The sequence below is a fragment of the Apus apus genome, chromosome 2 (genome assembly GCF_020740795.1).
Source record: "Apus apus isolate bApuApu2 chromosome 2, bApuApu2.pri.cur, whole genome shotgun sequence".
NCBI lineage: Eukaryota > Metazoa > Chordata > Aves > Apodiformes > Apodidae > Apus > Apus apus.
In genome coordinates, this window is record NC_067283.1 from 36023509 (window position 1) to 36050764 (window position 27256).

Sequence of the window (27256 nt, forward strand, 5' to 3'; positions counted from 1 at the left end):
GCCGTAACTTTTCCATCTGCAAATTGCCCTGAAAAAATTCCAGAGATAACCTGAGTATTGTCTTTTTGCATATGCTTCCATTGCACAATCTGGGGCACGAGGAGGAAAAATGAGGGCACCCAGACAGCTCCAAGCCCAGGCCGTCGAGAGGCTGCCAGGCAGAAGCAGCTCAGCAGGTGGGCAGAGTAAAGGCATCTTTGCTCCCTGCTGTAGGGCACGGTGCATTTCGGCTTCCACAAAGGCTTTAAAAAATAGCAGGCTGCGCCAAGGCACCTGCTTGCGGGAGGGTGACCCAGGCTGCTGCTGGACTTCACCCTCAGGCAGAAGCTGCCGCGCTTCCAGGGTGGGAATGGCGAAGGGGTGGGGGTGTGAAGGAGCCTCCTCGCTGGGGAGCGGCCCCGGCCGGACCAGACCGGACCGGACCGGGGGCACCCGGCGCTGCTGGCGCCAGAACCGGCCGAACGCGGCCGCTGCTCACCTGCCCGCCCTCCCGCCGGCCCAGCTGCCCTGTCGCTGCAGGCGGCTTTTTAAAAAAATAACTGCAATTTTTATCCTCCCCCTCAGGGCCCCGACGAGCTTTTTCCCCTCCTCAAGGATCTTAAAACACCCCCCGCTCCTCTCCTTTCCCCCGCCTCCCAGCCAGCTCCCCCTCCCCCGAGGGGAGGCGGGCGACCGCCCTACCTGCCGCCCTCTGCCCGCCCCGGGAGGAGCGCCCGCCGGCCCGGCCCGGCCCGGCGGCACCGGCACCGGCTGCCAGCAGGTGGGCGCGGGAGGTGGCAGCAGGGGCGGGGGGTGCCGGGGGTGCCGGGGTCTCCGTCCCGCCCCGCCGCCCCAGTAGTCGGCCCGAGAGCGCGGGGCGGGGGCGGCCCCGAGGGCGAGGCGGCCGCGCTGGGCGAGGCGGCCCCAAGGGCTGAGCGGGGCAATTCCGCCAAGAAACTCGGTGCGGGGCGGCTGGCAGCCCTCCCCCCGCCGCCGCCTCCGGGCACGGCCCCGGTCAGCGGGCCAGGGAGGTCACCCGGGGGGACCGGGATACCCGAGCCTTCGGGATGTGGTTACTCACAGCGCTGGAGGAAGACGCGTGGCTGCATGTTAGGTACAGGTTTTTTTGCGTAGTGGTGCTCTTCTGTTTCCTCAAGTGAAGGAAAGCGGGCGGCAGTGGACAGGAAGAACTTTTTTTCCTAGTTTTTGCCCTTGTAATAGAGGTGCTGGAGTAGGTCAGCTAAGGAAAAGGGGGCTGAGTAACAGTGAAAGCTACCGTGTACTGAATGGCTATGTACCTATTGCAGGGGGAGGGCTGGAGAGGTGTTAGAGAGAAGCTTTAAGGTTCATTATTAAATAATGATTAATGTGTAAAAAACATGACTAAAATCTCGTCGCGTCTGCATCAGCTTGTTTGCGCTGATACAGAGCGACAGGGAACGTGTCGGTGGAGGGTAGCAAGAGGGGTTTTTTAATCTTAGTTTGGAGTTTCCAAAGGCATCGCAGCAGCAGCAGCAGCGTCACAGCCCGTGTCTGCCTGTGCGGGGACGGGAGGGAGGGTGTGCTTGCCTTCTTCAAGGACTTGTGGAGTTCTAGGACTAGCAAGGACACATTTGGCCAGTGTGCTTTTTTTTTTTTTTTTTTTTTTCCCCATTTGTTACTGAAATTGAAGTATTACTAAGCGAGATTTCTGAAAGGTAGCAAAATAAATCACGTTTAGGAGAGAAGACACTGAGATGGAAGATGAAGGTTGATGATTTCAACACAGAACGGTCTTAGGACGATATGAGTTTATAAGCTATAATTTGCTAGTGCTTCTGCTGATTCAGACAGTGAAATATTGCCGAAATTGTGATAACAGTGATACATGTTATCGTGCATGCTGCATGATTGGAGTTGTAGAACTGCTTCCTGGTACAATATTTTCAGTTTCTCCATCCGTATATCCAGCACAAACTCCTGTTTACTTAACAGCTTGGGCTTGTATAGTCATTGTTTAAAGTCTTTAGCTTGCATCCTCTGTACTGAAAGGCGGAGCACAGGGAAGATGATAAGGTAACCAGTACAACTTTATGGCCCAGTCCGAGCTCGGACACTTGTTAGGTAGGTGAGCGAGAGGATGGTTCCTGTTCACTGCGTGGACCTGTGACCCAAAACGGTGTCCCGGCTGGAATGTGCAGCGGTGCAGACGCTGCTGCCACCCAGGGTTCGTGAGGGATATTGCCCAACATGAGCTGGAAAGATTGAGTCTGCTTTGCTGTGAATTACTGGCTTCCAGGTACAGGGTAACGTACAAGGAGCTCAGTGTGGAACCCTTAAAGAGGATTGCGTGAGTGTGTTTTGTTTCACAGATAGAATGCTTTGGATGTTTTGCTGTAGATGATGATGATGACACGGGGGTTAGACTCATAATCAGAAAGAAATTATGTGGGAGGTGAGTCTTCTCCTGTAAAAAGATCCTGGAAGGGAGTAGGGCTTAGCAAACCAACATGCAACCCCTCCTGATGTTACAGTGACCTTGTTATTAAACATTTCTACGTATTATCTAAAACATCTTGTTAAGATTGTGGCTCCAGTAGGCTAAGTGGCATACAAAATTCCACAGAAGTGCAGGTGCCTTTGCCAATTTGCAATGCAAGTGTGAAACTTTTTTTTTTTAAAAAAAAAAGTCAATAAATTCTATGAAGACAGGAGTGTATAAATAATATAATCAGCTTTGTACACAGACTTTGGTTGTGGAGGGGGAGATGCAAAGCTTAATTCATTAGGTGAAGTGTTCAAGACATTGCTAGTTTGGATCTAATTCTGAAAATGATTGAGATGCCCATGAGATTCTGATTCTGTGATTGTACTGCACTGGAAAGAGTAACATATGACTGTTTATCAAATAATATATTATACTACCTATCAGTTCCATATTTTTTCTCTCTCTCCATCAGCTCCCCCAAAAGAAAATATAAATAAAGACCCTCCAGCATCTCAGTTTCTGTTAATGCACCACATCAGGAAAGGCCATGCTCAGATTGTGTATGTAATGACTACTAAATCTGAATTTGTGGATTTGCAGAAAGTATTTAGGTTTTTATTTTCACACAGTTAATCAAAACATAGCAGTGTTGCATCTTGGTAATTGTACCATAGAAGTCAGAAGTGTTTGTTGAGTATCTTAACAGAACCTAACATAGATTACTAATAGATGGTCTTTAGACTTACTTGTTGGTGGTTTTTTGCTTGATGAGATCAGTATTTGGGGAAATTCATTGTCCTCTGAAAAGAAGACCTTGAAGTGAAAGCAACTTCTTAGTTATAACAGAGAAATATTTGCACAATTTAAGAACTAAAAGCTTCAAAACTGAATAACATTATTTACTATTTTATATCTAAAATAAATATTAACTTATATTAAATAATATTAATATTTTAAAATGTTCTAGCTCCAAAGAGAAGCAGAGCAGTGAAAGGATTGGTGTTACATTTCTTTGTATGTTTGTTAGGCATAACTCACCTATAAAAATTACATGGTCTTTCAGAAGCATCTGCTTCTGTGGAACTCAGTGACTGGGGCAAGTTCTGGTCAGGTATCAAAAATAGGTGAGACTGAACCAGCTCAGTTCAGCTCTCTTACCCTTGACTTCCATAAGTTAGTGATCCAGGGTGTGTGTGAGCATCTGCTGCATTATTATGTGAGTATTCTATGTCATTCATTTTAAGGACTAATAACTGAGATCACAGATGCAAAGTTGAAGCAGATAGTTGCTTTGTGAAAATGATGCTAGGCTGTTTTGTGCCAGAATAAAGATTTCTGCCTTATTCAGAGTATGTGAAAAACTAGTATCTAAATAAACATAACAATGAACTAGAATATCCATTCAATTATTTTATCTAGAAATATTCAGCACTCACCTTACACTGAATTACTAGTGACTGCTATGCAACTTTGAGCTATAGCTTTCTGGAATGCCTTCATCTCTGTTCTTATAGATCTTCCTCAATTAGTCTGTGCTCTCTCACAAAGTAGTTACTCTCTCTGAAAGACTGAAACTTTCTGAAGATTGGCTTGTAGTAGCAAACTCTTAATGGAACCTCATGGTTGCTTTTTCATCTACGGTCATTCTGCGTCAGGTTTGACCAATGGCTTTGTAGCCAGGGTGAACAGTGATGTAAAGTCTGCTATATTTGCAAACAGAAAAAAATGTCCTCAGGGCTTCCAAATCAGAGAGAAAGACAAAATTGTATTATTTTGAATATGCCTACCTTAATTTGACTTTTGAGTATTGTTGAGCAGACTCATTCGGTATTACCTACGTGACAGCTGTAAAGCTGCCTTTGTATTGCTTTGAAAGTATGTGAAACAACTAAAGAGTTTTCAGAAAGTGTGAAAAGTATGTTTTCATGCCTTGATAATTCAGACAACAGCTGAAATGGATTTCTTTTAGAATACCTCTCTCAAATAAGATCGTGCATGGGGAGCCTGATTCTTCTTTGCATTGACCCCGTGTCATCTTTCACCAGGGTTATGAATAGATACATAAATCTCTGTGATGAGAATGTTATCATTTTGTAGCCAGCTCAGGCAGAGAAGAGTAACAAACCAGCTATACCATAGCTACAGTGTAAGTGATAATGCCAAGAGAAAAGCAGAGAAAAACTGGAACAAGGGCGTCTACAAGATAAAGTTCACTGAACATAAGAACGGAAAATTCAGCGTAAAAGCACTTGCTCAATCCTGACACTGCTCTTAACACATGGTGAGGAAAACTACCTCCTGTATCTGCTCTGCAGCTTCTGTGTAATGGATATGCTATAGCCTTTGTTTACACTGGTGGCAGTTGCAATGCTGCCTTGATAAATTACAGCATTGGCTGGAAATCACAGTGTTTCTGATTGATTCATAAGATAGGGGTAAAATCCTTCCTTCTAGATGAACAAAGTGAATGAATGGGTTTAGAGATAGTAACCCCTTTGTCTTGTTCCATTTCAGGAGCTATAAGCAGGTCTGTAAATGACTGCTGTACCATTTAACTTTTTCTAGTTACTGTATCATATTTTACTCTCTCTGTTACAAGCAACAAAAAAAAAAAAAGGAAAAAAAGAGGAGAGCAGAAAATGGTACCAGATCATAAGGGAGGACTTGAGATCTTTTATTCCTCCTTCATATCCTCTTGTTTGAAAGGTATTATGTTACTGCTTTCCTAACTGGCATTGCTTTGTGCAGTGAGAAATGTACAAGCAGCAGCGCTGCTGACTGCATGTAAAATAGACCTGGCAAGCTTGGGGCTTTTATCTAAGTCAGTTACACTTTTATTGAAGACAAGAGATCTATCTGTACAAAACCTATAGATCTGCTGTGTCAGTTGGGTAGACACACCAAAAAAAAAAAAAAAATAGAGCTGAAAAGGCAAGCCAGGCTTACATATCACACAAAGAGAGCAGGTTTTTTGTAACTTATTTTCACGGGGAATGTTTGCTCCTCCTGGGGATGCATGAATCACTGCAAAAATATCTATCAAATTCTGCCTGGGATTTGGACAGAAAGTTGCTTTAATTGATCAACTGTGTGATTGCAAACAGGTTAACACACATTAGCAATGTTACTTGTGTCACTGCGGCTTGTATTTGATTTAGTATTTTCAGAATTGCATCCTCAGGAGCTCACCTCGCTTTTACTGAAAACAAAGGAAAATTTAGCATAAAAAACAATAAGAGATTGATTAGACCCTAAATTAGTAAATTGATAGAGGAGGTGGAGACTATCTCTGTAGTGTGCTATGTGAGTGACAGATGTGGGGCTCAAAAGGGCATTTAATGCAGAATGAAAGCCTTTTTTAGCCTGGAGATGACTAAGTAGCAAGGAAAATATGCAAAAGCGGATTGTACAAAATATTCTTGGATCGAGTGATCATGAGTTTACACTGACTTAGCAGTAGGATAAATGCTGCAGTGCCATGTGGGGATACCTGAGCTTGCTCTGAACAAGCTGTACCAGGATCTGCAAAGGCCGGTATAGCTGCAGAATGCATACGCTGTGGTTTCTTTGCTGCTTTCCTCTACCCAAACTGTTTTGACTATTGCTTTTCTCCAGAATTTCAGTATTATATGCGGCCTGTCTTGTGAAGCTTTGTACACTGGCATTAAGACTTACCAGCTCTAGTCAGGAGATAGACCTCCTCGTACCTCTTAGAATGACATTTGCTTTTCTTTTCAGAGCCAAATCAGCCTTGTTCTGCATTTCTTTGTTTTTCTCAGTACTAACAACCTGTGCTGAACCTCTAGTATCATCATGCAGTCTTATTTACTTTTGCTCCATGTGCAGTGTTTCTTTCCCCAGGGCATACAACTCTTATCTTTTAAAGGAATTGGCTCAATTTTTCTTGCCTTGCCTCAGCAGCACGCAGCGGGTGGGGTGAATGGTGAAAAGAGCAAAGACAAGAAAGTGGAAAGGGGGAATGGAGAGACAGGTGAGACTGGTGAACCACTAAAGAAGGAGAAAAATTTTCACAAAGGAAAGTGAAGAATTCAGACTGGTAAAAATGAAAGCTGGAGTCCAAAACCAGCATAATATTTGACACCAGAGTTGGTGGATACAAGCGAGTCCTCATTTTTCACCATCGTGGTCTGATGGTAGCAGATACTGGCTGTCCTGGAAGTATTCTTGGCAACTGATTGTTATCTGCTTGTTTAAATAAGGAAAATTGTAGAAAGCCACTTTGCTTGTTTGTTTCTATGATAGATGTCACTTCAAAAAAATGTTCTATTACCAGGCAATTCCTAGAATTACTTTCCTTCTTCAACAGGCAGAAAAGTTATTTTACTGTTTTTGAGTAGATACCAATCACATTGTCCTCTCTGAGTATAACGATTTTCACAAAGAGTTGCAGCTGAAGTCCTTTAAGTCAAAGGGATGAATCTTCAATTCAGTAAAATCCATGAAACATCTTTCCTTGGGAATTTTTTATGGAGTTAGCAGCTGCAAATGACTGTGCCATTTGTTGTTCTTTGTGAAAAATGAAATAATTGTCCTGAGTAAATGGATGTAAGTTTGGAGCTAGAAATTTTGGACATTGCCTTTAAAAACAGCTGACAATTTTCTGTACAAGAAAGCATATTTTTCTATTTTATTCATATAGGAAGTTTTATAAATACATCAGCTATGACACTTAAGGAGCAAGAACTCTTCACATTTTATTTGGTTCAGAACACTGCATTAGTTAAAATACTCAAAATGCAACATGATGGTAGTGTAGCAGGGCTTGTTTAATAACATAAGGTTTTGCATATCTTTTACATCTAAGTGTGGAAGCCTTACCCTGCTGTAAAGAACATCTAAGATGAAGTTATCAGCTATGTCCTTGAAATGGATCAGTAGTTGTTCAACAAGTTGGACAGGTAAAAGCATGAAGGGAAGAATCTATGAGCATGTTCAGAAGTTGTAGTTTAATTTGTTAGGACATTAGGGCTAGCATTTTTGTCGTTGGAAATAGATTTGGAAGGGAAATGAAGTAATCACAACTTCACTAAAAATCAGCGTCAAAGTCTCCCTTTCTTTCTTTGAGGTGAGGATTTCCTGGTAGCATATTCCTGCAGGTGACCAGACCATCACCTTTTACATCCCTTATGAAAGACAATTCTCCTTATGGCATACAGTGACCACAGCCTCTGGTCATTGCAGTCTGTGGGGCTGTTCAGCCTGGAGAAGAGGAGGCTCCACAGAGACCTTATAGAAGCCTTCCAGGGGCCTACAGGAAAGCTGGGGAGGGGCTTTCTTTCTGTGTGTAGTGACAGGATGAGGAGCAATAGTTTTGAGCTGGAAGAGGGTAGGTTTAGGTTAGACATTAGGAAGAAATTCTTTAGTGTGATGGTGGTGAGATGCTGATAACAGGTTGCCCAGATAAGTTGTGGATGCCCCCTCCCTGGAAGCATTCAGGGCCAGGTTGGATGGGGCTTTGAGCAACCTGTTCTAGTGGGAGGTGTCCTTGCCCTTGCAGGGGGGTTTGATCTAGATGATCTTCTAGGTGCCCTTCCAGCCCAAACCATTTTGTGATTCTATGAAAGATAGTAAATAGTAATATATTTCTTAATAGTTATTCATTTTTTTAATCATTATGTGAAAACTTGCCATTTACTTCTCTGCAGAGACCTCAAAACATGCAAGTGTTAACTTGAAACATCAGATTGGCTTTCCTAAGAGAGCTCAAGCACAGTTCACAGTGAAACTCTTGAGTATAAAAGCAAACAGTTGTCTTGAGAATGTGGCAGTAACCTTGAACTTCACTGAGCTAAACTTTCTTTATTTAGCTTAGACCCATGATTAACTTTGCTAATGACTGTGTATCGAATTCACCATTGTTTATGTATCTGGCAGTGAAATAAGCTATGTCCGTCTTTGTGTGGATGATACCATATATTTAAAGGAAAACCTTTGTATAAATAGTTTCCTTTGCAGAGTTATGTCTTTGTACAAGTCCTAATTATTTCTAATTTACCTCATTTGTCTTTGGACTCTAACTTCAGGTTGACATTTCTGTAGGCATAATATATTTCTTCTTATGGGGCATTTTTTTCTCTTAAAAGAGAAATTCTTATTCTGCTCCCTTACAGCAATTAGTCTTCTATGGCAGATCCCCACAGAGCAGAGGAAGCTACGCCCTGAAATAGTCATGTATAGGCATGTGAAATCATCTGAACAGCTTTGCCTCTGAAGGGAGGTTTGTCAAGACATAGTACTTTAATTTCTAGCCTCAACACCACAGGGAATGCAGCAGAAGAGGTCTACCCACGGCACACATGGAAGCAAGGCATCTTCCAATTCCTGTTATCTGCACTAGGTCAGCCCTGGCCAGTTTGTTGCAGTGTTGTCAGGCCCCTGACAGAACAAGAGTCATGCTGTTTTTTTCAGGCAGAAAGGGGATGCAGCCCTTAGCTGGATCAAGCCTAGTGGAAACAGTCCAAGGTGAGGAGAACTTATTATGTTCCTTGGCTTATGTGCAGGATACTGTTATGTGCCATGAAACAATCCCACAGACCCTGTGTAGACAAATGCTGCTTTTGAGTGTTTTATCAGATATTAAATGGAGGAAAAGCCCCCAAGATTTGTACATTTCAGTGGAAATTAAAAAAAGCCAGATTCTGCCTTTGGTTCCAGTGATGTAAAATCATGACTCTGTGCAGAAATTCATTTCATAAGTTGTATACAATCCAGGTACTGTCTATTAGGAAACAGAGAAAGGCTAGAAAGGCTAGTGTTTTATTAGTCAGCTGTAGGAATATTAGTCAGCTGTGATTTTATTAAAATATGTAGTAGAATGGGTGTGTACATGTGCATTTGCATTTCTCATGAGCTGTAAAAGAAGGCTGTGACAGTTACACAGTTCTGCTCTAAAATCTCTCATATACAGCAGAGACTGTCCAGTATTTTGTGGACTGGATCATTTTTGCAGAGGGGAGAAAGACTGTGAGGATACTCAGAACCTCTACCTTGATTCTTTCTTGTTCTGTTCTCTAAACGCAAAAAGTCATTCACACTGAAAACAGTAAAAAGAAATGTAGCATCTGGTGCTTAAAAATGACATAATTTGATTCTGTTATAATCAAAATCTAAACTGGTTCATTCCAAACAGAAGTTTTTTCCAAATCATTTCCAGTTGTGTGATAGTGACAGCAGAAAAATTGACCCATGTAATACACATCTGCTATTCTGTTTTTTTCTCTTCTCTGCCTCTGTGTGTGTTGCAGTCTTTAAAAGATCTGTGGTGTGCTTGTAGCAGTGATTTCAGCCTTTCTTTGATTGTGTTTGACAGGAGCAAATGGGGGCACAGTTAGTCTTATTGTCTACTTTTCAGATCATTGCATTGGAGCAGATGCTTATTACTGCTGTTTCTCCTGTGTAGTTTTGAAATTATTCTATTTCTTGATAAAAATTTAAGGACTTAAAAGCTTTAACTCAAAATAGTGTAGTTAATGGATAAATCATATCTGATCATATAAAAGCTGATTAAAAAGTAAAAATAGAGTTTGTAGTCTACGTTTTTTCTTCCGTTTTTAATAAAGAAAATAAGACAAATATTGTAGATAAGTTTTCCTTCACATCTGTTAAATATCTAACCCAGCCTTCAATTTAAAGCAAAAAAGTCTGTAAATTTCCCCAAAACTGAATTACCAATCTCAGAGTGCATGGTTGCAATGATTACAGATCCAGTAATAATGAATCGGTTATTTTGCAGTCCTTTCTCCTTTTCAATTCCAGCTATGTTACTGTGTATTAATAAGTATACCACCTAAACACCTAAGAACTGTAGTCTCATAAAAGAAAAAAAACAAAACAAAACCTTGAGAAAATAAATGCTACTAGTTAAGAAATAATTTTGTGTATAAATGCATCTTATGACCATTTAAACAGTTATGATTTTTTTCCTCTGTCCTTTCCCCATCTAGACGTTGCTCTGAATTGAAGGCCCAGGTATTCCATGCCTTTCCTTTCCATGATGGGTGTAAGTGTAGCCTGTGGTGGTTCAGCTGGGCATCAGTGGCAGGAGACGTGTCAGGTGCTGTCAAAAACCCACAGTGTGTCTTGGTGTGGTTCTCTGCTCCCAGCAAGACTTTTAGTGTGAGCCCAGCACTGTGGCAGTGGCACTTTGGAAGGAGACCTTTGGGAAGCTTTCAGATCAGAGCTTGTGTACATCTGGTGGCTGGGAAGGCTGAGACATGGAAGCATAGGCAGACATACTGAATTTATCACAGGTGAATCCAGCACAGGGCTGGGAGCCCTCCATGAGGAAGAAACATCTGTATCTACTCCATCTTCTCTGACACTTGAAAATGAAAGTCTTTCCTCAGACTTCATTTGGGCCTTCAGAAATCTGGAGCTTGATTTCTACATTGAGAACTTCATTTGCTGTTCCTACTTAAACCTGGCTGCTATTCAAACAAGCACTGTGAGAAGCAGCAAGGAACAGTCTGTGACACTTGAAATTACCAGTCTTAGAACTGCCCTTACCAAGAGGACAAAAAAAAGGCCAATTGTTTTGAGACTGAAGAACAGTAATAATGTTCACTGACTGATGGGGCGACTTGTGGGAAGTAAAACAGCTCAAAAAGTATAATTAGTCCTTGTAAATGTACTTCTGAATTACAGTTCTTATATTTCACAAAGCTGATGCTGAGAGGTAGGAGAAATTATTTTTCTTGGTACAAGTAGAGTCATCTACAGTGGAGTGCAAATGGGATCAAATTAACAAAAGGAAAAATTAGACTGAATGTCAAGGAATCTGTACTACAGGAGTTATTTGACTGTGAAAGATTTCCCTAGAGAAATAATACAAGCCACATTATTTGGGACACCTAAAATTAGACTTAAGGAGGCACTAAAAAAAAAGTACAACCTTGCTTTGGTGGGGAAGTGGACTAGAAAAGGCAGGCTTTGGGATTTTCCTTTCTTTGCAATAAATTCTGCAGTTGTGTTGGGCCTGACTCTTCCATGATGTGGAACTCAAGGGAAGATTTACGTTACTTTTTGCCTGAAAAAATTAGGCTGAACACACAGGCATCTCTCCTCCACCTAGTGCCAACTTTTTAAACTGTATCTTTTTATTTCTGTCCCTGGAGTTCAGACCCCTCTCTTCCCATTATTAATGTGTATGTTTAGAGGAGAGAAGAAAGGGCACATGTGCCTTGCAGACCTTTCATGGCATTTCCCTCTTGTGTGGCTCTTAACAGACACTGCAGCAACGTCATACTCCTTTTTTTGTTTTAATTCAGAATTTATTTAGTTTATAATGTGGAAATCCATAAACTTGGCATGTTCTGAAGCAGAAATTGCCAACCATATTTTAACTAGCAATTTGATGGGAGGGGGAGAGGCAAATGATGAAATGCAGCCTTTAACCAAGGAACAGAGGCCTCCAAATATGTGTTGATATATTTTAAATGTTGCAGTCTTCTACATAATTCTCTTTAAATACGAATTGCATGTAAGTGTGTTAGGTGCACTAATGCCAAAGAGGTTCTTATACCCAGTCCTGCATGTTAAAATGTGTAGATCATGTAGTTAGGATCAAATTTTAAGAGCCAATTTTTAAAAATTGTAAATTGGTTTGAAGATGCCTACCTTTATCTGCACACAGTCTTTCTTTGCTATCAGTATGTGCTTGAGTTAATGACAGCACTCCATCTTCCAGGGCCCACTTGAAGAGGTAGAACCTTGCATAAGTATTAGATGTGATCACCTTCACACTGTCATAGTACTAGTTTAAAAACCCCATGAATTTCTGTACAAAGGCATGCCAAGATCAAAACATCAAGCCTCTGAATTTGTGATAAGAGCAAACGGAAGGTGCACACACAGAATTTTCTGAAAGGTGATTAATTTGTAGAGGGGTTGGAACAGTGCGGGAGGAAAGCTATAAGGTGCCTCAAGAATTTCATTCAAGGGCAGTGTGCTATAGCCCCCCGAAGTGCATTCTTCTCCTCTGTCACTGGACAAGAGGATTCAGAGTAAGGGAGTGAGGTACTTGGTGAAGTGCACACTTTCTCTGCACTGAATTTTGTGTAGTAGATGGCCACGCAGTTTCTAGTCCTGGAACGGCGGCTGCATCACTTGGAGGAATGTGTGCTGGGGCTGGGACTGGTGAGAGAGGCAGCTGGAAAAGTCAACTGGTTGCATTTCAGACTGTGACTTCTAAATACCAAGAGCTGATTCCCATTTCCTTTCTCCCACTGCTGCTCGCCCCCATTGTGCTTTACCTCCTGCTGCCATGCACATGGTCTGCCACACAAGCGTGGGCTGTATTTTTTTTTTCCTAATTTGACTAAGAGCATATTTCACTAATCTAAATCCTTAATGAAGACAAAAGGCCTGTATTGCAGGGTAGGAAGATACTAACCCGAAATATATTATTAGCAGGGAAGACTCATTCTCCTTATGTCTGTGTTTTTGAATGACTTAATTGAGGAAAAAAGATACCTTCTGGTAATAGCTTTTTGCATAGGGCAACAATGAGGGTGGAATGGTGGAGATGCTGGGATGCCAGCTTTCTTGGAAAGCTTGTTAAGCCGTTATTAAAGTCATTGTAACCAGTTCTGTTACAGATCCAGAGTGCTTTGATACGCAAGTTCTTTGCATAGCAATCTCTCAAGGGAGAAAGCAAATGTTGTAGAGGCTCATGCATAGGTAATTTTGATTGATGCCCCATAAAGTATTTTAAAAGATGCAGCAGAAGGGAAATACTCAGATATTGTCTGGGTGTTTTTCATGTACACTTAATAAGTGGACAAGGCTGCATATACCTTTTAACTTCATTTCCTCTTCTAATTGATCCCTCTAGCAAAACAGCGAAGTATTCCCCTAAAGATTGTAACTTGCCTCATTTCTGTCTGGTCCTGCTTCCTGAAGCTCTTCAGATTGAACTGTCTCATTTCTTCTGCTTACACAGGTGATTCTTGAATTAAATAAATAAAAAGTTTTGGGCAGCTGGGAAGCACAGAGTGCCTGGGGGAAAAGAAAAAAAAAAAAGAAAAAAAAAAAAGGGGGAGGAATGAGGGGAATTGTGGTCCTTTCATTTTAACTTTGATTTCTAGAAAAAACATCAACATGAATAAAATGTTTCTAAGTTCTTGGAGGAGACAGGAAAACAAATTATGATCCACAAAGATATATAAAGAACAAATATGTCAGATCAATGTAATTTCCTGCTGGGATAAAGCCTTATGGAAAGGAAAGAAATAGCAGATGTCATATTTTCTGTTGTTGTAGGGCTTTGTAGAATCATAGAATGGTTTGGGTTGGAAGGGACCTTACAGATCATCTAGTTCCAACACCCCTACATGGGCAAGGACATGTCCCACTAGACGAGGTTGCTCAGGGCCCCATCCAACCTGGCCTTGAACACTTCCAGGGAGGGGGCATCCAAAACTTCCCTGGGCAACCTGTTCCAGTGTCTCGCCACCCTCGCAGTATAGAATTTCTTCCTAATATCTTATCTAAATCTACTCTCTTTCAGTTTGAAAACGTTAACCCTCAACCTATCTCTGTCTGCCCTTGTAAAAAAATCCTTCTCCAGCTTTACTGTAAGCACCGTTCAGGTACTGGAAGTACCCTACAAGCTTTTGACACTATTTCACATGGCACCGTGAAGAGTCTCAGAAGACAGTAATGACAAAATGGACATAAAACTAGATGTAAAACCATGGTTGGAACACTTACCCACGAGCCACTATAGAAAGAAAAGAAGTTACCAAATGTGGCTTGCAAAGGGCTCTCTTTGGCACTGCCTGGTACTTTCATTTGCAATTTTACTGATAAAATACAGGAGTTGCTTGTTAACTCCACAGACGGCTTCAGACAGAGAGGATGCAATTATGACAGGGGCTGGATTAGATACAGAACGAAAGTGATGCACTTTCGTTCTGCAGGAGGTTTTTTAAGAATGTATAGTTTTTGTTGGAAAATGCATGTCTTTTTAGTATTACTAAGGAATTGTGAAAAGTTAAGGTTTAAAAGTGGTAGGAAAAACACATGACTAATACTTGAAATATCTGGTCCTTATATGCTGTTATTTGGGAATAGGAGTTTTAATTTGTAGAATTCCTTTTTCAGTTATTGTCCAATCTTCTTTTGTTTTTTGGGGGGTTTTTTTCTTCCTCTTTTGGACTTTGTTTTTAACATAGGAGTAAGTCCAGTGAACCTTACAAAGTTCCCAGTAAATCCAGAGAACCTTACAAAGTTCCTTACTTTGTCCTTAGAGCAGCAAACCTCTGGCTTAAAGTCAATGGAGTTTTTGTCCCAGCATGAGCGCCTACATTTTGGTTGACTGTGATTTGTTCTGCGCAGAATTGTGGGCTAGGTTAAGGCAAGACGTAGTAGATAAGAGCTGGACAGGCTGGCATCTATGTGTTTGGTATTCATGGCACTTGTCCAGATCTGTGAGCTTGCTCTTCAGATGAGTGTTGTCATCAGATAACTGTAATGAGGCAGTTCGTACTGTAGTTTTGGAAGCAGTGCAGTATAAGAGTCTTCAGTCTGCCGAGAGCAAGAAATTTGGCTGATCTTCAGCTTACAGTGTATAAACACATTCCTCTTATTTTATTTTTTCCTTTTTATTTTTCCTCCGTTTCTTTCTCCTCCCTTCCTTCCCCTCAAGGACATAGACTTTGGCTGTATTTTTCATAACTGCGTGAAGCTAGAAATCTTACCGGATGCCTGTGCCACCGCCGCCACCGCCTCCTCCTCCACCACCTCCACCGCCTTCTGGAGGGCCCCCTCCACCACCACCTCTGGTAAGACTGACTTTTCATCTCTGTTAGCAAAAGTTTACCTATAGTAACCAGCTCAGGGCACCCAGAATTTTGGCATGGATATGCACAGCAAGTACCCGGGGCAGATGCTTGTTTACTGCCTTTTATTCTTCTGTTCTTAGAGCAGCAGTCTTCAAAGTGGGGTGCATGAGATAATTAATCCCCTAGAGTGTGGGCTGAAAATATTAGAACTTAGTTATACATGTGTTTAATTTAGAAATAAATAAATATATGTATATTGGGGTGCTTGCTCCAAGTTTTTTGCTGATAGGGTTGTAGGCTAAAAAATTTTGGGAGATGGTTGCATTAGAGGGCATGGGGTGAGAATGTAACATTTGTGGATACTTCTCCAGCCACAGGGAACTAACTTTTGTGTTTGCAATGTGCAGTAGTAAGTGTTAATTTCTTCATCCCTTTCTTACAGCTTCTATCAAGACTCACAGTATTTAGCTGTAGGTGTTGCTCTTCCTAGCACATGCTATCTTCCTGGGGATACAGCCCAATATGCTTTTTTGCATGTGCAGGAACAATTATGGCTTGTAATAGATCATTACTCTGTGTGTCATGAAGCAGAACATGTGCCCTGCCAGCACATTTGCAGAGGAGGATGTTCTGAGTGAAGTTTCATTTTCCTACCTTCATTATTATTGTACCTATGATAAAATATGTTTTTAACTCATTCCTTGTGTTCTGCAATCATGTGTTCATAGACTATTTCTGCATTGAAATCTTAAGACCATCTTTTAAATAGTGAAACCTGGTGTGGTTATATTCAAGACATAAGATCTCTCCTGACTTCTTTTCATATACTTTTCTGGCACTGCTGTACTTACTTGCAGTGTGTGTAAGTCCCTGTAGCAAAACAGTACGTGGTCCTTCAAATGCACTTAACATTTTAATCTTTTTTTTTTTGAGAACTTTATTTCTCCCTTGCATTCTCTGGCATCTCTGCTTGATTTCCACCCATGAAGGTCTGCTGATTTAATTTGATAATGGTCTTGTGTTATCTTCTTCCAGAAGGAGGTTTCCTTGCATGTTTCTCTCTGCTACTTTGCAGGCTGAACCATTTTGTAAAATTCTCCCTGAATTGTGGAAATGGAGGGGAGGAAGATAAAGACAACATATGAAATCAGCTTGATTCCTTTTATCGTTCTGTTTTCACATTGGGCACCACGTACAGTGTTTTTAATTATCAGCTCTTCTGGGTTGGTACACAACCTATAGTTAAGATACTGAAATTAGTGGGCTGAATTTTGTAAGCACCTTAATGCCATCAACTGCAATTAAAGTCAACAGACACTGGAAGTGTTCCTATCCTAATAAATCTAGCTCAGTCAGTATCTAGAGACATTTTTAGACTGCTCTAACATATGTCAATTGTAAAAGACTTCAAAAAGCTAAGAGGACTCCTAAGGACCAGCATGAATAAATTTGTTTTTTTGTTTCCCCTCCTTTTCTGATGACTAAAATCACTACTATGATAGGGTTTTGATACAAGAAAGCTCATACTGTATTTCTATATTTTAGTTAGATCATTCTATTTCAAATGTGATCTTCGGCTCATAAGACATGCAGATTTTAATACCAGTTTTATTTTGGTGATATGATACAAACTAAATGTATTTCTCATTAATGTCTGATATGAAAACCTTCTGAGCATTGTCACTGAAAAGAGTACATGAACCAACATAAAGAATTAGTAAAATAATGTGAGAGAACATTATTTTTCCTGTAAGAGTGAAAGGATTTTTCCCTGTCAAAGCTGAATCAGGGCTGACTTTGAGAAGACCTGTAAAGTCTGCTTGATGAGTCCAGCAAAAGTGCAGTATGAGAGAGAGTCACAGCTCTCCATTTGGTGCCAAGTTGCAGAGTGAAATCTTGTAATTGGGGAATCCATGAAAACTTGCTTCTTGCTATTTTCTAGAACTTGGCATCTGTCTCTTACAGCAGCTAATTTGCCCAGCTGTCGTTACAGCTGCTAAATCTACAGTTGGAGGATGGAACAAGACATGTAGGCATGTAGGTTTAGGGAAAACCCTCAAAACAAACAAGTTTTATTTGGCCAACACCTGGAAATGTTCCAAAGTAAACACCACTGTGATTTTTATTATAATGATACAATTAAACCAGAGTAAAGTTTACATGTTAGCAAGTAAAAGTTAGGTTTTTACTGTGGTTTTGATATGCAGGTCATCCACTAGTTTAACTTACTTGAGTTGGGGGAAAGAGAAATGTCTGTGTGTAGATTGAGATTTTAGAATCATGTTTTTCTGCATGATATTAGTGCATAGGTACCAGAGACTTGACTTGCTTTTCTGATTATATGGATAATAGCTGTACTTTCCTTTTGCTTTCACTATTAAGAGATTTTTAGCAGAAGTAGTCACTACATTACCTTTTTTTTTCCTGCACGTTTTCTTAGTGAATATTATGAAACATGGTCCCAGATGATTTTGCAGTTGTTACTTCATTGAATTCCTAAGCACTGTTGGCACTTGACTTTTTTGTGCCATTAACTCCCTTTTAAGGCCAAAGGCAGTTAGGTTGTTTCCTACTAGTTTCAAAGATTTTGGACTTGCAGATATTCTGTAAGTGTTTGTACCGAATTCTGCTCACAAAAGTTGTTGCAAGGGAATACTAAAGTGACTTGGAGATGGTACTTAAGACATGCTAGGAGCCACCTGTGCTCAACAGCTGAGAAGCTACTGGCTGTTAGAGAGTACTTAAGATGAAGCGGATTTTTCAGGAGGGAATGGTAGGCTATGTGCAATAGCAGATGTAAGTGGCTGAGTCAAAATCTAAATAGAGCTAATTGGATTAATTGAGCATGTCGTCAAATGCCTGCCTTCTGGGGGTCATAGATAAAGATGAGAGGGATGAGTAGGCAGAATAAAACTGTGCCCCAAAGTAATTTTTGGCTTTTCCCCTCTCCATCTTTATTAAGGGAAACTTATAAAGGAAGCATTAAGATATCTGCCCTAAAGCTCTTCTAATTGTATGGGCATATGTGCATCATGCAGGGTGTTTTTTTCATAGTTTTTGTTGTTTGGATTATTTTTTTTTTAATCTTTCTGCTCCTGAAAACTTACTTTTAATCCCCCTCTATTTCTTTTACTCCTTTTGCCTTTTAGTTTGGCATATGAGGCATTCTGGTTAGTTTTGGTTTGTCGTATTTTCCAAAGTAGGTACCACCACTGAGACTGATCAAAAATTTGCTTCATCTCCCAAGAGAGGATTAAGAGAGAATTTTGCTTTTATGAACTAAGTTCACTTTTTACATGCACTGGAGGCTGCTCACTGCTGTGCAGCTGTTGTCTGTACATTGCAATTTCTAATGTTCTGATCAGTCTTTGCTTATTAAAAAGTTCATATTGAGGAAAGTGTGCATGTGTAGCATCCCTGCTGGGTTGTGCCTTATTCAGAGATGTTTGTTTGATGATTCATATGTTTGCGGAGTTGAAGAAAATACTCCTATTCTCTTTGGAATTGGTATTATTAAAGTCTTAGCATAGAAATTAGCCGCCCCCCAAATCACAATGGATCAAATAATTAAAGCCCGTAAACTAGCACCAGGAATTTATTTGCCTTATTGGCATACAGAAATCTAGGGGAGCAGGAGAAGAAAGGAATATGCTTACTTTGGTGAGAGAAATGTGAAACTTGAAATAACAGTGGACACTAGACTGGCATGTAGATTAATCTTAATTATTACTGCATTTTTATTTAGTTAAAAAAAAATAACATATATATAATTTCTGTTGTAGATAAACATGTCAGTGTTGACCAAGTTGGTTGTTCTGACCTTATTATCTGTTATTTTAATAAAAACTCAGAAGAGCAATTCCTCATGGTATAGCACTATGATAAATTTGTAATTTGCAGAGATAGGAGTTCCACTGTTAAGGAAAATATCAGCTGATTGTGTTCCTTGGGAAAATGTGGTTTTTTCCTCCGTGCAGCTGTCAGAGTGCAAACCTTGTTGAGCTGTTTTTCCCAACCTTCCCAAGAAATTCAGAGCACTACAGCGCTTATCTGAAGTTGTGTGGGAGTTGGTTTTGCTCCTATGACATTTAGTACTACTGTTCTGTGGGAAGAGCAAAAACAACATATGCAAAACGGCTTGGCTGAAGATAATGATGATTTATGGTATTTTGATTTAGTCTTACCAAATAGAATGTGAGAAAGCGAAAGTGTGTGTGTGCATAAATGTGTGTGTCTGCTGATTACTTATTGTAAAAAGCAAGATAATTTCTGAAGCTTTCATTCAGACCCATGGGCATGCAAACTTAACACTGAAAGCTTAGCACAATCATGCATAGTGCCAATTACAAAATATTTAGGAATGTGTTTATTAAAAGTTCATGTGAGTTGTGAGTAAGATGAGATTTAGTACTTTGTCATGAAGTCCCTAGGTCAGGAGACACTAAATCATAATATTTATTGCTGCTAGGAAAAACACAGCAAAGCAACAAGAGTGCAGGCTTGGTAATCTTGTTGACAACTGGCCATCATACAGACTGTGCTGAGCACTGGGCGAAGTGCAGCTGAAGTTTTTGAGAATACTTTGTTCCAGCCAAAACAGAGGAACTGATTTATATTGTTTTGATAATGTAGCACATCTCACACCAGTCTGCCTTCATTAAAAAGTGAGAGGCAGTTGTGTAGAAAAAATGCTGTCTATTTGTGTGGTTTATTTGACTTAATTTTCAGATGGTGGAAAATGTGGGATTGCATAGCTACAGCATCTTGAAGTGTTGCCACCGTAACCTTCCACCCTTGTGGAACAAACACACAAAGAGTAAGTGGCAACTATGAAAGGTGGGGAAGGTGTAAAGAAAACCTAAATACTAGGTTGGCATTGCTCCATGTGTTTCGTCTGGACAGGTACAGGGGCACATGCTGCATTATTCTAATCTTCTTGAATGCTTTATTTGAGCTCTCACAGGTCACCACTTCTAATGTAGTTAGGTAGCGAGTTCTGCTTTGCCGATTGCTTCGTAATGTTGTGTGCTGTACATGTTGTCTGAATGGAATGGAAAGCACTTAAATGTCTTATTCTTGCTAGTTTTCATCTATGTTTTTCCATATAAAGGTTTGAAAATTGCCTATTTTCGCAGAGGTGCCAGCTGTAAATGATCAAACCCAGGTACTAAAAGCAGCCTAGGTGCAGAGAGAGCTAATAGGTTAACTTACCATTCTAATCACAAGGTAATATTGCCATGAAAAAGCAGTACCCCATCTGTAGTGTATGCAGTGGCTACTTATTATATTCCATCTGCCAATTAATATTACAGTTGTAGCCTTTTAATTAAAAGTGAACTTAGAATTATAGTAATACTTGAGTTGGACTTCCTTGTGTCGCTGGAGAGCTACAAGAAATGTTGGTTTCTCACCATTCTCCTGTCTTGGGTTGACCATAATGTTGCATGGGTACTAAAAGGCATTTCAGAACTATCAGTAGCTTCTACACAGGTAACTGGGTAGGACAAATGGCCTAGTGTTCTTATAACAATTCTTAAACTGCAATTCATGTAGATTGTCACAAGTTGAATATTTAGCCCTTGTCATTCTGGGGACCCTGCTATGGTAGGCAGAGAGAATGAACAGAGGTAGTGTCACCAGCTCCCACATCAGTATTTTCAGCCTTATGCTCTTTGACATTTTCCTTGCAATGCCAGGGCCTAAAATTTTCTTGTTTATATATAAGAATTTTCACTTCTGTTTTCACTGATGCAGAGGAATTATTGGGAATTCACATATGAAAAATTTAGAAAACAGAAGGTGAAGTTCAAAATTATTTTTTAAAGCCACTCTTAGGGTATTTTTGATACATGACTTGTGATCACAGAATTGTCAGATTTGGAAGGGACCTCTAGAGATCATCTAGTCCAACTCCTCCACTAAAGCAGGATCCCCTGGAGCACATTACTCAGGACCGCATCCAAGCAGGTCTTGAATATCTCCAGGGAAGGGGACTCCACAACCTCCCTGGGCAGCCTGTTTGAGTGCTTTGTCCCCCTCATCATAAAGAAGTTTTTCCTCATATTTAAATGGAACTTCCTGTGTTCCAGCTTGTGCCTGTTGCCCCTTGTCCTGTCACTGGGAACTGCTGGAAAGAGTCTGGCTCCATCCTTCTTGCACCCACCCTTCAGATATTTACAAGCATTAATAAGGTCTCACCTCAGCCTTCTCTTCTCCAGGCTGAAGAGTCCCAGCTCTCTCAGCCTTTCCTCATTAAGATGAGAGAGTGAGTGATCTTTCTAAACTGCTGGGAAACACTTTAAAAATAGTATTGATTTTATACTGCCTCTATTTTGGTGACTTATGTTACTGCATATTTTCTTTCAGTGAAAGAACAGCCAGAATTTATGTTTCAAATGTGGCTGTCGGGAATTTAAAATTTAAATACCCACAAAAAAGCTAAATGTCTCAGCAGGTGTAAATCATCATATTGATTCTCTTGCATTATTGCATTCAGGTACAGAAATTCAGTACCCCACACTGTAAAATTTGAAGTACACCCTGGTTAATAAGCCCACTTCTCCTTTTGTAAAAGCAGCAATTGAACCTTAAGTACACAAGGTTTACATTGTCTGATGGAGCAGTGCTAGCATAAAATGAAGAGGGTTTTATTGGTTGCCATGGTGTTGATTGGTGGTGGTGTTTGAAACAAGCACAGGAATGTAGATGTAGAAGAGAATAACTCTTGTTTATGCTATTTTTTTGTCCTTTGTTCTGTGCTGTTGTGTCTGCTGGTTACACTCCAGGCAGGTAGGTAGTGCAGAGCAGGCACTGGGCTCTGCTAACACTGAAATGCCTCGTTATTTGGGATTAATGCCAGGACTGGGTGGTGGCTAAAACGCTGGAAAGAGGTCTTTAACAACTTTTGCACAGCACTTCCCTTGCCAGAATTGAGGAACCGAGGCTGGTATAGTAGACACAGCCTATCTAAGTACACACATTGCACGGTGACCTTTTCAACCCAGCAGGCTGAGATTGCAGAACTTTGTGCGATGGAGACTGAGATCATGGTTAATCATTATTGAGCTGGGTGTAGGTGGAATTGTGAAATGCTGGTCCTGTCATTCTCTTGAAACAATGACTTTTAGCTGCCAGGAAGCTATTTGGCAGGTCCCGTCCTCTGGGTTCCCTCAGAAAAAAATGTTGGCTGGAGAGTGACCCCTCACATGGGAAGTGTTGGAAGCTCAGCTTGCTGAGAGATGGCTGTGTTTACTCAGGTAGACGGAGTGCCAAGAATTAATTAGTTTCTTTTTAAGCTACACAGCAGAAATACAAGAAGTGGCTCTGATCGTGTGATTGACTGTGCAGGTGGAGTCTTGCACTGTGGTGAGGTTTCCCATAATTAAAAAGCTTTAAATCAGGGTTCAGGGCTCTACTGTGAATAGATGAACCACAATTCGCATGTACCAGATCCTCCAAGTTTCTTTATAAATAAATACTTAAATAATAAATAAACAAACTAAGTCAAGTGCTTTGTTGTTGAGACTTGCTGGATTTTTCCTTAAGCTGGAAGGGGGGATTGAAGCCACACCTCGAATCCTGAGGTCAGTTCTGGGTCAGAAAAGGGACATTGAGGGACTGGAGCATGTCCAGAGAAGGGCAATGGAGCTGGGGGAGGGGCTGGAGAACTTATGGGGAGCAGCTGAGGGAATTGGGGGTGTTCAGCCTGGAGTAAAGGAGGCTGAGGGGAGACTTTCTTGCTCTCTACAACTCTGTGAAAGCAGGTTGAACTGAGGGGGTGTTGGTCTCTTCTCCCTGATAACAAGCAACAGGACAACAGGAAATGTCCTCAAGTTGCTGGTGGGAGGTTTGGATTGGATATTAGAAGAAACTCCTTCACTGAAAGGTTTATAAAACACTGGTACAGACTGCCCAGGGAGGTGGTTGAATTCCCATCTCTGAGGGGTTTCGAAGCAATATAGATGTGGTGCTGAGAGACATGGTTTAGCTCTGGACTCAGCAGAGTTGGGTTAATGGTTGGACTTGATAATCTGGAAGATCTTTTCCGACCAGAATGATTCTGTGATTCTATGATTGTTCTGATTACTTTGTTTTGCATTTGACAGTGCATGAGTGAAACCCCACCTGATGCATACCTAAAGTAAATATGAGAAGGATGTCAGTGTTTTTCTGTATTGTATTTCTGTTTGTGACTTGCTAGAAACTAGCTTTATTTTATTATTACAATAAGCTCCTGTTTTTTGTTGTGATTGCATTTCTTGGCATATTCCTGGGGGAGACTCTAGCTGCCTGTTTGAGAATTCTTTGTAAAAGTAATGCTCTTGCCTGCTGGGCAAACTGCTGCTGCTGCAAATATAAAATCGTGAATTCTTGGCATAACTCTAATATAGTAATAGTGGATTGATCTTGGGAAAACAATTTCCTCTGGCGTTTCAAGTTTCATGTTGGACTACAAATGCATAGATGACTTTTATAATCCTATGCTATGTCAAGGAAGACATACTGGCTAGCTTGCACTGAGATTTCTGGTCACCTTCCATATTCTACCTTGTCCCAAAACTACCTAATTATTTTAATTAAAAACTATGACATTGTTTGAATGTTCCAACATGTTACTGTCAATTTATTTTTTTTCTGTCCTGTTTTTGAAAAGGATGCAGTGTTTTAAGAGTTGAATTAATTTAAATACATTAATCCTGATGTTTACAGCAATCTCCTTGTGGAACAATTGTGGTCAGCAGCTTGTAGTGAAGTGGGAGGATGTTATGGAGTAAATTGCTCCCTAACAGGTCTTCCCTGTTCTTAATCCTCTCTTTTTAATCAGCAGTGTTCCCAGAAGGGTATTTTAGCAGGATGTTGCCCCTTATAGCTCCTTACTCTGTCTGTGCCCTTCAAGATTGTTGTGAGCACCAGCCCCGTTCCTGGCTTTCCTTCAAGGGAGGAAAGCTTTATGGCTGGATGGAGACCCGCTCATCATCTCTCCCTCCATGCTCTCCTACTTGGAGAGCCTTGCTATGCCATATGGGTGTGAGAACACTCATCATCCTTCCTTGGGTGATTTACCAACCCCAAACAAGCTGTGTTTTCCTCTTGATGTTCCTAGCCCTCCGTGGCATGACACACAGACAGAATTACACAGCTAGCTTCACCTTTATTGTCCTCTTTCCTGAACAATGCACATTTGTCTACACTAGATTTACAGTTATAGGGATAGTATTCAGGGTTTTTTTCTGTTGTTCAAGGTCCTCCTTGATGCTTGGCATGTCCTTTAATTAAGGTTTAAATGTTCCATTTGTCTCTCGCTGTTGATGCATGGTTTCTTTGGCCAGACTTGGCACTGTCATGTCTCCAACTGTGTTGCCTGGTTTTGCCCTGTCTGCTGCTCTAAATGCTGGTTTTAATTGTCCTTTACCATGTTGTTAGACTTTCTCCTTTCCATTGTTAGTTTCACTTTGGTCTCTGAGCCATGACAGATTGGATGTCAGGGAAGGCCAGAACTGGTCCTGGACCTCTTGTTTTCATGGATGTGTGTCTCTGGGATAGGGCATCCCTTATCTCAGTGCTTTCTGTTCATCTTTCTTTACCTTGCTGCAACATCTTTCCTCTTCCTTAAAAGCCAGACCTGTTTTTATTTTTCTCTTGATAAACAACTCCCATGTTATATATCTGTTGTGCTATGTATTGCAGGCATAGCATGAGTATGAATCCCGGATTAATTTCTGCATCGGAGGAAGGAAGCTTCCTTTCTGACTGTGTATCAAAAAGCAATATGGTAAAAATACAAATTTGCAAACATAGTACACCAGTAGGAGAGTGGGTGAGATACTTACCTGGTGAAATTGTTCTTGACAAGAATTGACAACGGCCTTGACAGTGCAGGCAACAAACAAGAAATCCAAAGGAGCTCTGACTGCTGTACAACCAGGCAACACTACACCCCAGACCATCTTGTCTTTGTAATGGAAAAAGAGAATCCGTATCAAGCTACTCAGCAGCTAATCAATCACCTAAGTCCACCAGGCTGGGCATGGAAGATTGTATCTCTTCTGTACCTGAGGAGGCAGAAGAAACAGCTGGGGTGGGGGAAGGAGTTGTACTTGAAGTAAGGGCATCTATACTAAGAGAAAGGCAGCTTGCTAGGCTGCATTCTGGGCCTGCAGAGTAGTGTTCCTTCTTTTTTATACTACAGATTGTGAACAAATTAATATTTTAGCTGTATTAAAGTGATATGAAATCATGGGTCACTCGCAAATAATAAGTTGCTGCAAGTGGGGTATCTTAGCCTAATAGCTGTTTTGATATCAAGACTTTACGTTCCAATAGCCTAGCTGCTCAGAAAAGGAGACTGGGGAGATGAAGTGGACAGCTGGCATAACATACAGACACTTGAACCCGGAAATGAAAACACAGCTGCTGGGTCTAATTTTAAACACAGATCTTGATCGGATCCGTCTAGATCCTGGTTGTCCTGCTACAGCAAAGTCATTAGTGGGAGTAGAGAGGCGTGAAGTTCAAGGTACTGTTAAAAAAGCTTTTGTGAGAAGGGGCGTCACCCTTGTTCCAGTTATGGTATTTCCATTTTTCACAGTAAGTATTGTCATCTTGCAGAAAACGTGAGTGAGAACAGTCCCTGGCTGATAGAAGCTCTGACGCTGCTTACACAGGCGGCTTCTCGGGGTTGCCTTAATGGGCAGCAGGACTCCCAGTCCTTGAAGCACAAGGGCAGACAGCCCTGTTTCAGATTAGAAAACCATGTAACAAAATGGGGCTTTTTTTTTTTTTTTCCCCCGAATATTTTTTAAAATAATATATGATTACAGTATGGGTCACAAGATTATAATTCCGAGTTTTTACATCAGGTGTCAGGAATGCAGCGAGCATTGGCAGCAATCTGGAGTGCCATCTAGTGGGGCTCTAGCTTGCCTGGGTTGGTTTTTTTGTTTGTTTTGGGGTTGTGTTTTTTTTAGCAAGTACAAAAATAAGCACAAGTAATACCAGACTGGTGTAATTCTTTATTTAGGATTTGCAAGTGAAACATTTTATTAACTCAGCAGCTGGTTAAGTATTGTCAAGCGTCTGTTTCGCTTTCAGAATGCTATTGCCAGGTTGGGTTTCTTGTTTTAAAGTGTGACATTATTCTGCTTTATTATGACTATGATGCTGACATTTAAGGGCTATGGAAATATTTTTGGTATTTGTTCCCTTTGTGAAGGTAGCTGACCTGTGGGAATTTGCAGTATATGTGGAAGGACATGGAGCACATTGTTCCTCTGACACGAAGATTCCCCTCTGTTGGACTACTCTGGTAGCCACGTTATAGATTTAGAAAAAACAGCTTTGCTGGTTTGTATCTGCTTCAGGAAAGAGAAATGTCTAAACTTTTTTAAGATTTTAATTTTTTTTTTTTTTATAACAGGAACCTTGAATAAAGAATAAAAATATATTTTTGTTTAATTACAAAACTGTAAAAGTACAACCTGCCTTTTCATTAATGGACCTTGATGAGACTGGAAAAGTTATTAAAATGTAATAATATTATTCTAAGGACAGTCTACTTCAGTTAGTGTAAATCTCCAGTACAGAGAGACAGTCTAAACTATTTAATGATCACATTCAAAGAGAAGTGCAGGATGCAGTTAGCTGTTGTTTTTCCTAAGGCAAAGTGGGTAATACAGAAGGATGCTCGTTCTAAGGTGGCATATAAAATCTTTGTTGTAAAGCAATGTGAATAGCAAGAAGCTAAAGAGAGAGGCAGTCAGAGCTAGAGCTGTGGGGCAGAGATCATACATGGCCAAGCTAGAGGTCACATTTCATTTAAGCATGGCCCCTAGTTTCCTTTCAATAGTATAAGCACAGCCAGCATTAGATTTGTGTTATTTTTAAACTTCCAGCTTTCCTGCCTCCGAGGCGACGGAATCCTCTTCTTGTGGATGTGACTGAAAGGCTTTGAAACGACAGCTGGCAACGATGGGTTGCTTCAGATCTTCTGCCCCGTGTTTGCTTGTGT

General features: G+C 40.8%; 1 protein-coding gene across 3 annotated transcripts in view; it reads left to right on the plus strand.

Moving 5' to 3' along the window:
- Nucleotides 1–1009: 1009 nt before the first annotated feature.
- The window catches only part of WIPF3 (WAS/WASL interacting protein family member 3), a 35488-nt gene continuing 9241 nt past the window's right edge, over nucleotides 1010–27256 (plus strand). Inside the window, exons 1-2 of one of the 3 annotated variants that reach the window (XM_051610388.1) lie at nucleotides 1010–1093; nucleotides 15114–15249. In XM_051610388.1, the coding sequence (XP_051466348.1) occupies nucleotides 15169–15249 (81 nt within the window). In that variant the 5' untranslated portion in view covers nucleotides 1010–1093; nucleotides 15114–15168. Of the gene's footprint in view, nucleotides 1094–13336; nucleotides 13407–15113; nucleotides 15250–25182; nucleotides 25837–27256 lie in introns of those variants that run through there. The other 2 variants (XM_051610389.1, XM_051610387.1) reach the window with 2 other exon arrangements.